Here is a 13,919-nt window from a genome sequence, read left to right on the forward strand (position 1 = left end):
AGATTCTCAAAGGAGTCTATGGCTCAAAAAGGGATTAGAATCCTTGTTCTTTAGTAACAAAGTTTTCTCCTTGGAATGGTGAGAGTAAAAGATTTTAGAACAATTTAAAAAATATTTTATTAATGGCTTATATGTAGGTGACTTTGATTCCTGCCCCCTTGACCCATTGTCATTGCATTTTTAAAAAGATTTTATTCATTTGAGAGAGAGAATGAGAATGAGCAGGGGAGAGGGGCAGGTACAGAGAGGGATATGCAGACTCCCCACTGAGCAGGGAGGCCAGTGCTGGACTCGATCCCAAGACCCTGAGATCATGACCTGAGCCAAAGTCAGACTTAACCAACTGAGGCATCCAGGTTACTGAATGTAACTGAAAGTTATTGCATGCCAGGATTATCATGCCTGCTTATTTGGTTAGTTTTAGTAACTCACATTTGAAGAGTACTTTGCTAACAAACTACTTTTATTTGGATTAATGCACTTAATCTTTACCAAAGTCGTTGGCTAAAGGCAGACAAATACTTAGCCTAGTTTTGCAGAGGAGGGAATGGGAATGAGTCTGGCTGAGTGACTTAATACAGCTGCACTGCTGATCAGTGGCTGAACTGAAATGCAGTCAAGTCTTCTGACTCCCAAGTCTAATCTTACCATGAGTGTTCACAGCAGGAGCTTGCCTGCCCGTGATCTCCTCAGAGACCATGAATTTATATTCCCTTTTGCTTAGCAAATGGTGGCTTGTGGCCAGATGGCCCAAGTGGGGAGTTCTTCTTCCTATTGGGAGAGTGGGAATTGAGAAGCCACTGCAGTGGTCGCAGTTACTCCAAAGCCCTTTCTGTGTTTGTCCTCCCAACAGAAGCAGGGAGCATCCTGATCTGCAGCTGTGGTGTCAGCCTTGGAAACAGCACTCAGGGGAGGGGAGATCTCATTCGAAACACATCCACGTCACTGAAGCCAAGAGCAAAGAGGAAGTCCTGAGCTATAGAACTTTGAATGGGGCAGTGGAGAAGCCCTTGCCCCTCCCCATACCCCGGTCTATGGAGGAGTCCTATATTACTAGCGAGCATTGTTATCAGAAGCCCCGTGCCTATTACCCTGCTGTGGAGCAGAAGCTGGTGGTGGAGACTCGGGGCTCTGCCCTCGACGATGCAGTCAACCCCCTCCATGAGAATGGTGATGATTCTCTCTCTCCACGTCTGGGCTGGCCTCTAGACCAAGACAGGAGTAGGGGGGACAGTGACTCCAAATCTAGCTCCCTAAAGGTATGTGGCTCACTTGTACTTGTTCTTAATTTAGTATTTGAGTGCTTGAGCTCCACTTGTAGGGTTCTGTGGAAGATGCTTTTTTTTTTTTTTAAGATTTTATTTATTCATGAGAGACACAGAGAGAAAGAGAGGCAGAGACATAGGCAGAGGGAGAAGCAGACTCCATGCAGGGAGCCTGATGCAGGACTCGATCCCAGGTCTTCAGGATTATGCCCTGGGCCGAAGGCAGCGCTAAACTGCTGAGCCATCCGGGCTGCCCTGAAAGATGCTTTTTGTAAAATTGTATTTAAATTTGCTTATCATAGGTGTTTTCTGGTCAGTTAAAATGGTTGTAAAGTCAGGAGAGCCCAATTAAACCAGAGATCACAGGTTCCAGGAAATGCCCACAAAATGACATAGTCACTAGGGGTGGGAGGTGGAGAGGTGGGAAGAATTGAGAAGGATAGTGTTGACACTTGATAAATGGAAGTTAGGTAGGAAAATTGTTTTTTTTCTTTAATGGCGTTTATGTTGTAATTGCACCTAGCTGCTAAGTCTTAGCATGAGCAAAGAATGAGTAAAATGTTTTGTTAGGCATAAGTTTTTCAGTACAATTGTATGATAGCTTTACTTTGGCTTTTAACTTTGTAGCCCTGACATAAAAACAGTCCATTTCGTCAGAATATTTAATGGTTTCATCAGCTTGCCCAAGAAAAACTCAGTTTTTTGTTACTCGAACCATGCTCTTCTAGAGCCTCTTTGTGTCATTTTCCTGCCAATATTGTCATCTTTAACTGTTCACTTATGCCCTTCTGTCCTGTCCTCAGTTGGTCAGTGAGGCTTTGTGTAAGTGGAGAGCTTCTCCACCATCATCATCCTTCCTTTTAAATTTTCTTTTAAATTTTACCCTGTGGCTGGCATCATCAGCATTAGATATGTTACTGCATGTTGCCAAGTGGGACATCCTAAATGATAAGCCACTCACGGGTGGGCACTGTACCTCTTTCAGCCTGTCCCCTTGCCAGTGCTGGTCATGGTTGGTGAGGTTGGTCTTTGGAGACAGACCCAGTGTCATGTCTGGGCTTAGCCATTTACTGTGTGATGCTGAGCAGGTCAGCATCCTTAGATGTGTCTCTTCACCTATCTGTGGGAGGGGCCAGTGCCCATCCCTCTAGTTACTGTGCAGTGTGTCTGCGAAAAACCGTCAGTACAGAGCTTTGCACAGTCAGCTCTAATAAATATTAGCTCAACTTTTTCATTTCGAATGAATGAATGAAAGGTTGAGATCACAAACGGTAGAAACCATTTGTGATCGTAAAACTAGGCAGATTTCCTAAAGACATCTGCCACGTAATAAAAAGTCAGAAAATACGAGGCCTAAACAAGGCAGCTAGGATTAAAAATATCTTTCATTCATGGCAAGCTGACCATAGGCCAGCATGGTGTTTTATAAACCTTATATATTTCATTCTCATGAACCTAAAAATTGGGTTTCACTACTTGCATCTTTCCCATAAGAGAACAGAGGCTCAGAGAGGAAAAGTAACTAATCTAGGCTCACACATTCAGCAAGACAAGAAGCTAGGACTTAAAACTAGTTTGTCTGAGTCCTGCTAAGTAACATACTAATTCCTGTCTGCACCCATCCTGTTCTACTCTGATCTCAGGGCTCTAGAAGCCATTCTGTGAGGCCTATTTTGGGTCTGGAGCATTGGGCCAGTCACTAGGAAGCAGTTGTGAGGCCTCTTGATGCCCTAAGGTGTTTGTGATTGCTGCCCCAGGCATACTTCTGCCTGGTGTCCAAGACAGGAGAGGGAGATAGATAGAGGTTTGGAATATTCAGACTGCAGCTGGTTTTTCAGATGATTGCAAACACTGGCTAGTTGGAGAATGGGCTGGGAGCAGTCTCCACACAGTAATTTAAATACCATTCCATTCCTAGGTGAGAGAATATGTCTCCAAAAAGGTCCTACCCGAGGAAGCCCCTACTCGGAAGCTGCTGGACAGAGGCGGAGAGGGGCTGCTGAGCTCCCAGCATCAGTGGCAGTTTAACCTGCTGACCCATGTGGAATCCCTTCAGGACGAAGTCACGCATCGGATGGACTCCATTGAGAAGGAGCTGGATGGTAGGGCTGCATCTCTGGCTCTCCCACAGATGCTGCATTCTTGCCTCTTTTTTTTTTTTTTTTCCAGCCTCCTCCACCCACATCCGCCCCCTCAGGCACCTAAGGTCTGTGTGATGTCAGGAGTCCTTAACTTACCTAGTGCCTTCTGCAAAACAGAGTGCAAAAGTGTAACTAGACTCTGCCTACAGGCTGTGTGCAACCTGAGCAAATCTTTGCCGGTGGAGTTCCATGGGGAATTTCAGCTTGGACTTAATATTGTTTTGGATGTCTTTGAGGATTAATCTGAAGAAACCTTTTATTTTGGCCTTTCATCAAATCTAAACTGAAGCCTTCTCTTCTTTATCAGTAGAGGTTTAAGAACTTGACTGAATCATTTGGGTAACCCTGGGTATTTCTCCCAGGTGTTAGAGGTAGTAGATGGGCCTGATGATCATGCTCAAGTTTAGTCTTTTTTGATCCCTAGGAAGTTGCCAGCTTGTTTTTTTTTTTCTTTTTTTTTTTTTTTGTTTGTTTGTTTGTTTTTAAAAGATTTTATTTATTCATGAGAGAAAGGCAGAGACATAGGCAGAGGGAGAAGCAGGCCCCCTGCGGAGAGCCCGATGTGGGACTTGATCCCAGGACCCCAGGATCACACCCTGAGCAAAAGGCAGATGCTCAACCACTGAGCCACCTAGGCATCCCGACTCCAGCTTGGTTTTTGAAGACAGAATTCCTTGATTGTTCACTTATTTCTTATTTGTTGTTTTCATTCTTAAAATGGAGCCAAATTGAAAAGTAAATATTCCATTTGAGGAGTCTGAGTATAGTCAGGCTACCACTACTCTAATTGAGGATATAAAATTACTTGTAGGATGCCTGGGTAACTCAGTGGTTGACCATCTGCCTTCAGCTCAGGGCATGATCCCAGTCCAGGGATAGAGTCTCACATCGGGCTCCCCGGGGAGCCTACTTCTCCCTCTGCCTATGTCTCTGTCTCATGAATTAAAAAACCAACAAACTACTTGCATGAAATAACTCAGAAAGATGCCATACGTTATATAGGCTAGAGTCATGAGGTGTGGCCATAGCACATGCATGGCCAAGGCCCTGCCAAAGGTGAAGTATGGCAAGGGAAACAGTAACAGGAAGGCTTCCTGAAACTTCTGGGTCTGAAGCCGAGCCTTGAGGAGAGTTGAGGTTTTCTGTGGGAGAGGGGGTGACTCAGTGGGTGATAAGAGGACTAGCCTGACTGGGAAAGGGTTGTCCTGTGGGAGGAAAGTAAGAGAAGGACCTCCATGCTTCTGTCCTGCCGCTGAGGCAAATCTGAGGAACAAGGAATGGGAGACTAATTCAGAGTCCATTCTGAGGGCACTTCTGGAAGAGGGGTGTTTCTGTCTCTTGTACTCCTAAAAGGTTTCCTTGGGCTCCTTAGGATGCTAACTGATGCCACTATCTGAAAACCCTGCTATTCTCTAGCTGAAAGAGGATTGAATCCCAGACTGGAAATTATGGATTTTGAGAGAATGGCAGTAGGAGTAGGAGTGGCTCTGTGTCCCTGAGAGTAGGCTTAGCCCCGTGGAAACAGGGAGAGTGTTCTGTTGTTGCCAAAGGACCATGCCTCTGGGGGAGACATCAGAGTTCCCTACTTACTCACTGACTTGCCACTCCCATCCAGTCTCATGGCTGGTGTGGTGAGGAGGATAAATCTGAGCTCCCTTCTTTGGCTTTCCTGAGGGCCTTTTAGGTGTCCTACTGATCTGAGGTCATGTACTCTGTTAGTGTTCTGATACTCCAGGCTCTGAGATATGAAAATCAATTATAAATCTTAAAGATTTTCTTCAGATAAACAGACTTTTCCATTGTACTTAATTAAAATTTATCAGAATCCCATTTTATTCCAACTATAATAGGAAGTGTGAACTCTTTAGTTCATCCAAATACCATTAAGATAAACTGAGCTTTTATAAGAATTTGGATATAGTGTTCCTTTTAAGAAACAGCTAGTAAACTATTCTGTTGACTGATTTATACTTTAAAAGAGTTATTGTTTTATATTAACATAATTTAATAATTTATGTAGTTGTACAAACAGTTGTAAAAGCAAAAGATAAGATTTTTAATGACCATGAAAATATTGAATCTTTTAGCATTAGAAACATTATCTTAAGAAAAAATGTTACTTTAGTGAGCATTGGCCTCTATCTAGATGGTCTGGGAGAGTGTATATGAAATAGAACTTTACCTTTGTGACCTTCTGCCTTGCTTACAATCATTATACTCCTGAGAAGCTGTGAGCTTCCTTAAAAGAGAAACTTGGGGTGATGGTTCAGCCCATGGTACAGAGAGAAGACTGGCCTCCTGGATGCTGGAATCCAGAGGAGATGCTGTTGGTTTCCACAGTTCCAGGTCATCTTCAGTCCTGTAGATCTAGAGAGAACACTTCCACCTTAGGGGCTCATAACACTCCTTTTAACCAAGCCCAGAGACTACCGAGTGGCCTAGACTCTTCTGGTCTGCACACTGATGCTTTCTCCTTGTGCATGCCTTCTGGATCACCACAGTATTCGGGGCTGTCTTTGGTGAGCCTGAAACCAGATATGAAGTAGAGCCTATGCAGTTACAATGGCCTAAGAGAGGCCTCTCAGCAATTGTAGGATCATCTTGTCAAGGATAGACTAACATTCTGTGTTTTGAAAATCACCCAGCCAGTCCTCACTGCTGCCTTTTCTTTTCTCTTCTCTTCCCTTCCCTTCTTTCCTTCCTTCTTTTCTTTCTTTCTTTCTTTTTCTTTCTTTCTTTCTTTCTTTCTTTCTTTCTTTCTTTCTTTCTTTCATTCATTCATTCATTCATTCATTCATTCATTCATTCATATATTTGAGAGAGAGAATGAGCACCAGCATGGGGAGTAGCAGAGGGAGAGAGAGAAGCAGACTCCCCACTGAGCAGGGAGCCTGATGCACGGGGCTTGATCCCAGGACCCTGAGATCAGTACCTGAGCTGAAGGCAGACACTTAACCTAATGAGCCACCCAGGCACCCCGACTGCCTCTTTTCTACACTCATCCAGATGGGCTCTTCTGGCATTGATTTGGCTTTTTCTCCATTTATTCTTGTGCCCTTTTGCTGAGCAGTCCCCTGTCTCCTTCTGGTTTTTTTCCTTAAAGAATAACTGATGTATTGAAAATGGTCACTGTGGAGTTTTTCTTGCTCAGCAGGTCACTAGTCACTCTCATATGACTTTGATCCTTTACTCATGACTTTCAGGTTCAGGTCTGAGAGGCAGTCTTATTTTTCTTATTTTCAGGTCCTTGTAGTTGTTGGGATGAGGTGTAGGGGTTGTTTCTCATCCTTGGAACCCCTAAGTACCAGCAAGAAATCAGAGGGAGGTAGGTGAGTTCTGTGGAGCCTGAGCAGTCAGTGGGACACTTTGCTAGGCCATTCTTACACTTTCTCACTGCCTTTGCTGAGTGCCTGCTATGTTTCGGGCGCAATTGAGAATTAGGTATATAATGGGGAGCAAGGTGAACCTCTGCCCTCATGGAACTTGATTTTGTGGCAGAGATAGGTACTAATTAAATTTATCTGGGGATCCCTGGGTGGCTCAGTGGTTTAGTGCCTGCCTTTGGCCCAGGGCGTGATCCTCAGGTCCTGGGATGGAGTCCCACGTCAGGCTCCAGGCATGGAGCCTGCCTCTCCCTCTCCCTCTGCTTCTGCCTCTGCCTGTGTCTCTGCGCCTCTCTCTCCCTCTCTCTCTTTCTCTTTCTCTCTCATGAATAAATAAATAAAATCTTAAATAAAATAAAATAAAATAAATTTATCCCATTATATGTACTTATAAACTATGGTAAGTGCTCCAAAGGAGGAAAGCATGTGATCACATAGCACCCTTGATTTAACACAGTGACTAGTAGAGTTGGGAAGGGCTTCTCTGACAAGTAACTTAAGGGAACAAAGGATTTTGAAAGGTGAGAAAAAAGGTGGAGGGCTAGATCTAAGAAGGGAAAAGGATTATGTGTGAGGCTGTAAACTGAGGAACAGGCAGTAGGTGGGTCCTCTTTCTGTACCTTCAGCTCAAGGGTCCAGAAGGTGCTCAGTACAGGTTGGTTTATGAACTAGAAAGGTTACAGGCAGGCCAGGTTGGGCACAGGCCTCCCCGGAGGGGCCGGCTCTTACCAAAGATGTATGGTTCCAAAATGGCCTCTCCCCAAATGTCAGAGCTTTAGGGAGTAGCTTGGGAAAGAAAAAACATCTTCTGTAGAGAAATCCCTGCTCTCAGAGGCAAGGCAGCTTTTTAAGATACTGAACCAAGATAATCAAGGATATTAGTACCTGGACATCTTACATTAAATACTTAGAAAATAAAGTCATAATATTCTGTGCTACTGATGGTAGGAATATGAAGCAAATCTGAGTTTATAGTAATAAACACAGACTTTTTCAAGTTCCTTTAGATACTCGATTTTCTTTTTTTTTTTTAATTTTTTTTAAATTTTTATTTATTTATGATAGTCACAGAGAGAGAGAGAGAGAGGCAGAGACATAGGCAGAGGGAGAAGCAGGCTCCATGCACCGGGAGCCCGATGTGGGATTCGATCCCGGGTCTCCAGGATCGCGCCCTGGGCCAAAGGCAGGCGCCAAACCGCTGCGCCACCCAGGGATCCCTCGATTTTCTTAATAGGAGTCTAAAACACCAGGCTCACTGATTTCAAACAAGGGAAAACCTTATAAAAATTGGGGAGTAACGTTGAGAAAGGTGGGTTCCTCAAAGCCTTCTAGACTTCAAAAAAAAAAAAAAGCCTTCTAGACTGTAGAGCTGCACTAATACAGTAATCACTAGCTATATGTGGCTCTTTAATGAATTAAAATTGAATAAAATTTGAATTCAGTTTCTCAGGCACACGAACTATGTTTTAAGTGCTCAGTTAGCTACATGTGAGTAGTGGCTACTCTGTAGACAGCACAGACATAGACCATTTCCACTGCAGAAAGTTCTGTTGGACTGTGCTACTCTATAAAGCATTTGAGTTTTGTCCTAGGGGTAATACTTTATAGAGATGATGATGTTTCAGTGTTGCTTGAGGGGCCCTCCCTCCTCGCCCCGTCTAGGGGTAGATGAGAAGATGCTGAGATTCTTGCTGATGTGCTCACAGATGAAGTGTTAGGAGCTCACTGGGTGTTCTCCCTCTTCTGTCTACAGTGCTGGAGAGCTGGCTGGACTACACTGGGGAATTGGAGCCCCCGGAGCCACTGGCTAGGCTTCCGCAGCTCAAGCATTGCATCAAGCAGCTGCTGATGGACCTGGGCAAGGTGCAGCAGATTGCACTCTGCTGCTCAACATGAAACTGGGCACCCAGAACTAGTGGGGGCACTATCCTGGGGTACCTACAGGAGGAGCTTTGCATATTTAAATACATAAACCTAGCATGCCGAATGCACGTGACACCGACTGACTTCAGGGGTCTGGGCAGGGGGTATGATGGACATTGGACAGAGGGGCCATTTTGGCTGCTGGTGGGCAGGGCACTCTGATCTTGAAGCCTACCAAGAAGGTAGCAAATTGACTCTTGGGATTCCCTTCTTCTGTGCACATCGCTGAATGGAGAGTGAGTCTTTTTGCACAAACTTCACTTGAAATCGTGCCACCGATAAATGGAATGAGAGCCAAAAAAGTTTAGTCGGAAACAGTTGTAAATTCAACCTGCAGCTTATTTAATTGACGTTTTTGTCAGGGTGGGGCATATGCCAAGCCTTCTTGTTTCTGCCTGGCATGGATTTAGGCAGCAGGCATCATTTTCATTTTTCCAGCTTCGTGAGAATGTCGTGACTTCACATTCTGTGGAGGTTGGGAAGGAGCAGAGGCCTTGGCTGCCCTGTCTTCTCCTTAGGACTCTTCACTTTTCTCACCACCTGTCTTGCATGACTTCATGGTACCGGGGACAAGTTTTGTATGCTTTTACCCCCAGTGTTGGCTGGGTTATGTCTTTTGTAGCAGAGCCCACACAGCCTGTGGAGGAACTAGAATCTCACTGTAATAAGAATCTAGGAATTCCAAACTGAAGCAGGCAGGGTCTGGAACCCAAAGGACAGCATTTTCTACCCACTTCTTAATATTGACAACTTCCCGGTTCTATTTAATGTCCAGAAAATGTTTCCCCAAATTTTGAACTCTTTCACTGTAAAGATTTGTTACAAAGAATGTGGTTTGGAGAATTACCTTATTTTATATTGTTGTAAACAAACAAGATTCTACATGTGCCGCTTTTCTCCTTCCCAGAAGGGTATATGTTCAGTAGTTGGCATTTTCAGAATTGTTTTAATATACTTTAACGCTTTAGATTTCCTGTTTGTATTATTTTGTGAGGTCAAGGTGATTATGCTGCTTAAGGTCCAGGTACAATTTGTACCTTTTAAGACAACGTTTGTTACTCTTGCAGGTTACGGTTCCATGTGTAATTGCTATATTGTTTTGTTTTTCCTTACTAGACAAAGTTAAAGAAAATGCTCCATACTTGGAGGAGTGACCCCTTTCACCATTTAGTTTTCTTATCACTAAAGGCAAAAATCAAAGCACAGTTGTCCATTAACTCACAAGTTAATTATGGGTTTATGAATCTGTAATGTTATATGCTGCAAATATTTACTATGTAAACGTGAAGTAGCCAATATCTCTATAGCAATGACAGTATCTCCAGTAACCTTTGGAATGATTAGGCCTTGAAGGCACACTGGTCATTGTGGTCTTGAAGGCCTCTGTTCCAAAATCTGTTTCAGGGAATGCTCTGTCCAGTGATTTCTTCACCATTTGATATAAAACGAATTTAGGACTTTTGACCTGCTGTAGCTTATCCATCAGAGGGAAAACGTGGCTGTGGCATCTGTAGTAAAGCTGACTCAATTCCTCTACAAGAGGCTGTTTCCCATTGCTAACGTTGGCATTTCTGGTGTGGGAAGAAACGTCTAAGGAGAGTGCGTGGCATCTATGTGTTGCGCCATTTATCAGACAGCCACATTAAAAGAATTGTGTTTGTCCAAAAAGGGATGAAACAGAATGATTTTCTGTAGCCACAACTGTGAGGTATGATGACTGTTATATTATTATATTACTGATTTTTCTTTTCCCAAATCATTTGAGCATCACATCTGGGGAAGCTACAACTTTAAGGGAGTCAATGTCATGTCTTTCTCAGAGGTGGAAGCAGAAACTAAATTACCCTAATTCTGCCAAGTATTGGGTTTATGGTTTATAAAGGAAATAATCCCATTTCACTATTGTGACTTTTGTCCTTAAGGAAGCAGGGATGACTCCAAGTTCTGATAACCTCAGTGTGCTTCTCTAATTTAAAGCCATGTTGAGGGGCTCCATCCCCAATTCCTGGGTCAAGTCGAATTAACCCGAAGTTGGAGCACTGGAAACTGTTATTTGCAAAGATTTTTGTTACCATTTAGAAATATGTACACTACCTAACCTTTCTTTTGAGGAAAACTATCCACCTATAAAAAAAATTGCCTTGACAAAAACAGTTCCGGTGTGACTATAATCATTTTGTTTCTTTAATTAGTGTTATGCAAGGTGGACCCTTGATGAGCCAACATTGCACTGTGGATACATATCTATGTTTACGCGCTATTAGAACAGAAGGCGCTGTGTATAGAAATGTTGCTTTGAAGCAATATTTGCAAAACATGCAAACTTCTGTATCTGTATTTGGAAAAAATAAAACAGGTTTTTGTTGCAATGTTTCAACCATGTTATTATAAAGTTCTGTGCCCTATTTTTAACATGCATTACATAATTTTCTATGAACTTCTCTTTTAGAGGAAGATTTTTACATTGTCAACAGATTTATCTTCTTCAGGGAAGCAGATGCAAGGTCAAGATCCTAAATCCCAAGAAAGTATGCAAAATAATTTTGAATTCATTAGTATTCAAAAGTAAAATGCCCCACACCGTCCTCTAAACCAGTTTAGCTCATGCTTTGTGCTGTGAGCTGCAGGCTTATTAGATTTCAATTGTTGAGAGCAGTGTGGTGAAGATAGGTCTGGCCTTCATATTAAGAGATGGCACCCTTTGCAATTAGGACCCTTTAGAGACCAATCCAAACTGCCTATGGACCCCAACTAGTTCCTTCCTGGGTAGGCAAAAGAATTAAGGAAAAGTAGACTTTAAAATTTAATAGCAGAGATACCCTATTACTTGCCAGATTCCTTCTCTTTCTAAACAAGAGTAGCTCTAGCAATGTAAAAATCCGTTAGTTCACACTGGCTCTACTTAAATCCTAGGGGCCTAAAATATGACAAGAAAGGGGAGTTTGGGGTTTAAACCAGAGCTCAGAAAGAGCTATCTGTAAAGGCCTGCACTAAAAGACTTCCTAAAATAGCCCTATGGCATGGGTCTTTTGGGAAGCCTGTGCCCAAAGGCAGGCCCGTGTAACAAGTTGGTGGCCCAACCTGTATAGAGGTAGCCAGTTAAGCACTTTAAGTGGAGTCCGCTTTCTCCCTGCCACAACCATATCCACTATCTTTTACGGAGGGGGGACAAATTCACATTCTAGTGAAAGGTAGGGGCAAAAAAAAAAGGTAGGAACCCAGCCTGCTAAAGTCCTTTACGTAGACTCCCAACTAAACAAAGGAATCCCAAGTGGGTCCTGTGGGAGGGAGCAGGAGAAAATTTTCCAGACGTGGAGGCCCAGGCCTAGCCAACACGTAAATGATCCCACAAAAGCCAACAAATGCCAAGTGAACAGGAAACAAAGGCTTTATTCTCATGGGTCCCAACGCGGGTTTTGCCACCAGCCAAAAAGGAGATTGGAAGGGAAAAGGCTCGGGAAAATACACCTAGTAAGGGACGAACGAAAAGGGGCACATCAGACGCTGGAGCTGCCAAAAACTCATTTTTCATCAACAACGGAGAGCCTGGCTCAGGCCCCTGGACCCGATCGTGGCCCCAGCTCAGAGAACGCCGGGGCCCCGCCGCCCGCAGCTGCGCAGCTCAGCCCGTGATGCGCACATCGGTGCGGCGGCGAAGCCACCGGGCCCGCGCCGCCTCAGGCAGGATGGCCAGCAGCTGCTCCTGCACCAGCATCTCCACGATCTGCTCCTTCGTGCGGATGTCGGGTCGCAGCCACTGGCGGGAGAGCTCCCGCAGCTGCCGGAACGCCTCCCGCGGACCTGCGGCGTCCTGGTAGCGGAACTGCCGGAAACGCTGGCGGAATGTCTCCGGGCCGGGTCGGGAGCCGCCAGAGTGTGGGGGGGAGCGCGGAGCGGCTTCGGCAAGCGGCGGGGAGCTCAGGGCTGGGGGCCCCACGGGCAGCTCCAAGGGCGCGGAGGCCGCCGCAGGGGGCGTACGAATTGCTTCGGTGGCTGCGGCGTTGGCACTGGAGGATTCGGGGGCAGGTGGTGCGGCCTTAACGGTCGACGAGGAGCCCGCAGAATTACGCTCCGAGCCTGAACCCAGGCCGGCTCCTTCCTCCTTCTCTGGCGGTAGCGCGAGGCCCCCAGCAGCCGCCAAGCTCGGCTCCGTCGCCGCCATGACTCCAAGCTCTGGACGTCACTCTTTGTCCCGCAGCTGTGGGCTCAGCACTGCGTCTGCGCACGGGCCGGCTGAGGAGGGAGGCGTTCAGCGCGTTAGGGCAGAGCCCGCGGGGCCTCCCGGGCGGCGGACGGGGGCGGGCCGACAGCCGACCAAGCTTACCTGCACCGGGACAGGGCCTGAGCGCGCCGGAAGCGGAAGTCTCCATTAGCTTCTATGATGAGCTCGGCGCCAGAGCGCCCGGAAGCCGAATCCCCGCTCCCGGTAGCGGCGCCCCCTCGCGTTAGCGAGCCGCGTCAGGGGGCGGCTGTGGCCGGGGCGCGGGGGCGGGGGCGGGGGCGGGGGCGGGGGCGGGCCTATCTAAGCGAGCCCTGGGCTCCTCTTCAGTATGCTCCCTTCCAGGACCGGTTCGAGGAATCGGAGTCCGAGTCCGAGTCCGAGGAGGGTGAGGAAGAAGAAGAGGAGGAAGAGGAGCAGGAAGAAGAGCTGGAGGAGAAGGAGCGCCGAGGGGTCTTCGCCCACTTTGCCCGCTCCGGGCCGCAGGTGATCTGCACGTCCCGCTGCGTGCGCGCCTCCTTCCTGGCCCCTGACTGGGACGGTGGCGAGCCACGGCTTCGCTGGGGCGGGACGGCGGGACGAGGTCGGGCTCCGGGGAAGTCCTCTTTCTGTCAAAGGAGATAAGCAGGGGCACTCGCCTCGTTTCGAGAATGACAAAATCTAACGTGTGAAGGTCCTCAACAGACACAGTAAGACTCGCCTCTCCCATGGCACAAAGTATATGCTCAACAGCTGTGTGCCATTGTTATTTGGGCCGCGTCCTTTGAAACCAAGGGACAGGTGCCTCTTTGGGTTCTGCTTTTAACATTAAAATTAGACTCTAAATGCCCTGTGCCGTATGGCGGCCGCTAGCTCCGTGGGCTTACTGAGCCCTTTGAAATGTGGCTAGTCGGAATGGGGATGTGCTGTAATGTAAAATATACCCAAGCTTTGGTACAACCGGTAATAGATCTCAATGTCTTTTATATTGATTACATGTTAGATTGGT

The 13,919-nt window shown here is 46.1% G+C and overlaps 3 protein-coding genes across 11 annotated transcripts in view; 2 read left to right on the forward strand and 1 right to left on the reverse strand.

The window, feature by feature from the left end:
* The window catches only part of PHF20 (PHD finger protein 20), a 145,215-nt gene extending 134,126 nt beyond the window's left edge, over nucleotides 1-11,089 (forward strand). For all 7 annotated transcript variants that reach the window (XM_035705931.2, XM_049100464.1, XM_025469908.3 and 4 more), the window contains 3 exons: nucleotides 854-1,259; nucleotides 3,184-3,367; nucleotides 8,543-11,089. In XM_035705931.2, the coding sequence (XP_035561824.1) occupies nucleotides 854-1,259; nucleotides 3,184-3,367; nucleotides 8,543-8,685 (733 nt within the window). In that variant the 3' untranslated portion in view covers nucleotides 8,686-11,089. The remainder of the gene's footprint in view (nucleotides 1-853; nucleotides 1,260-3,183; nucleotides 3,368-8,542) is intronic.
* A 993-nt stretch (nucleotides 11,090-12,082) lies between these two features.
* Nucleotides 12,083-12,874, reverse strand: SCAND1 (SCAN domain containing 1). Its single transcript, XM_025469919.3, has one exon. It carries the CDS (start codon nucleotides 12,872-12,874, stop codon nucleotides 12,335-12,337), a length of 540 nt encoding a protein of 179 aa, XP_025325704.3. The 3' UTR covers nucleotides 12,083-12,334.
* A 124-nt stretch (nucleotides 12,875-12,998) lies between these two features.
* Nucleotides 12,999-13,919, forward strand: part of CNBD2 (cyclic nucleotide binding domain containing 2) — a 60,028-nt gene continuing 59,107 nt past the window's right edge. For 2 of the 3 annotated variants that reach the window (XM_025469912.3, XM_049100466.1), the window contains exons 1-2: nucleotides 13,001-13,138; nucleotides 13,262-13,417. In XM_025469912.3, coding sequence (XP_025325697.1) covers nucleotides 13,091-13,138; nucleotides 13,262-13,417 — 204 coding nt within the window. In that variant the 5' untranslated portion in view covers nucleotides 13,001-13,090. Of the gene's footprint in view, nucleotides 13,139-13,261; nucleotides 13,418-13,919 lie in introns of all 3 variants that reach the window. The other variant, XM_025469913.3, reaches the window with a different exon arrangement.

The sequence above is a fragment of the Canis lupus genome, chromosome 24 (genome assembly GCF_003254725.2).
Source record: "Canis lupus dingo isolate Sandy chromosome 24, ASM325472v2, whole genome shotgun sequence".
NCBI lineage: Eukaryota > Metazoa > Chordata > Mammalia > Carnivora > Canidae > Canis > Canis lupus.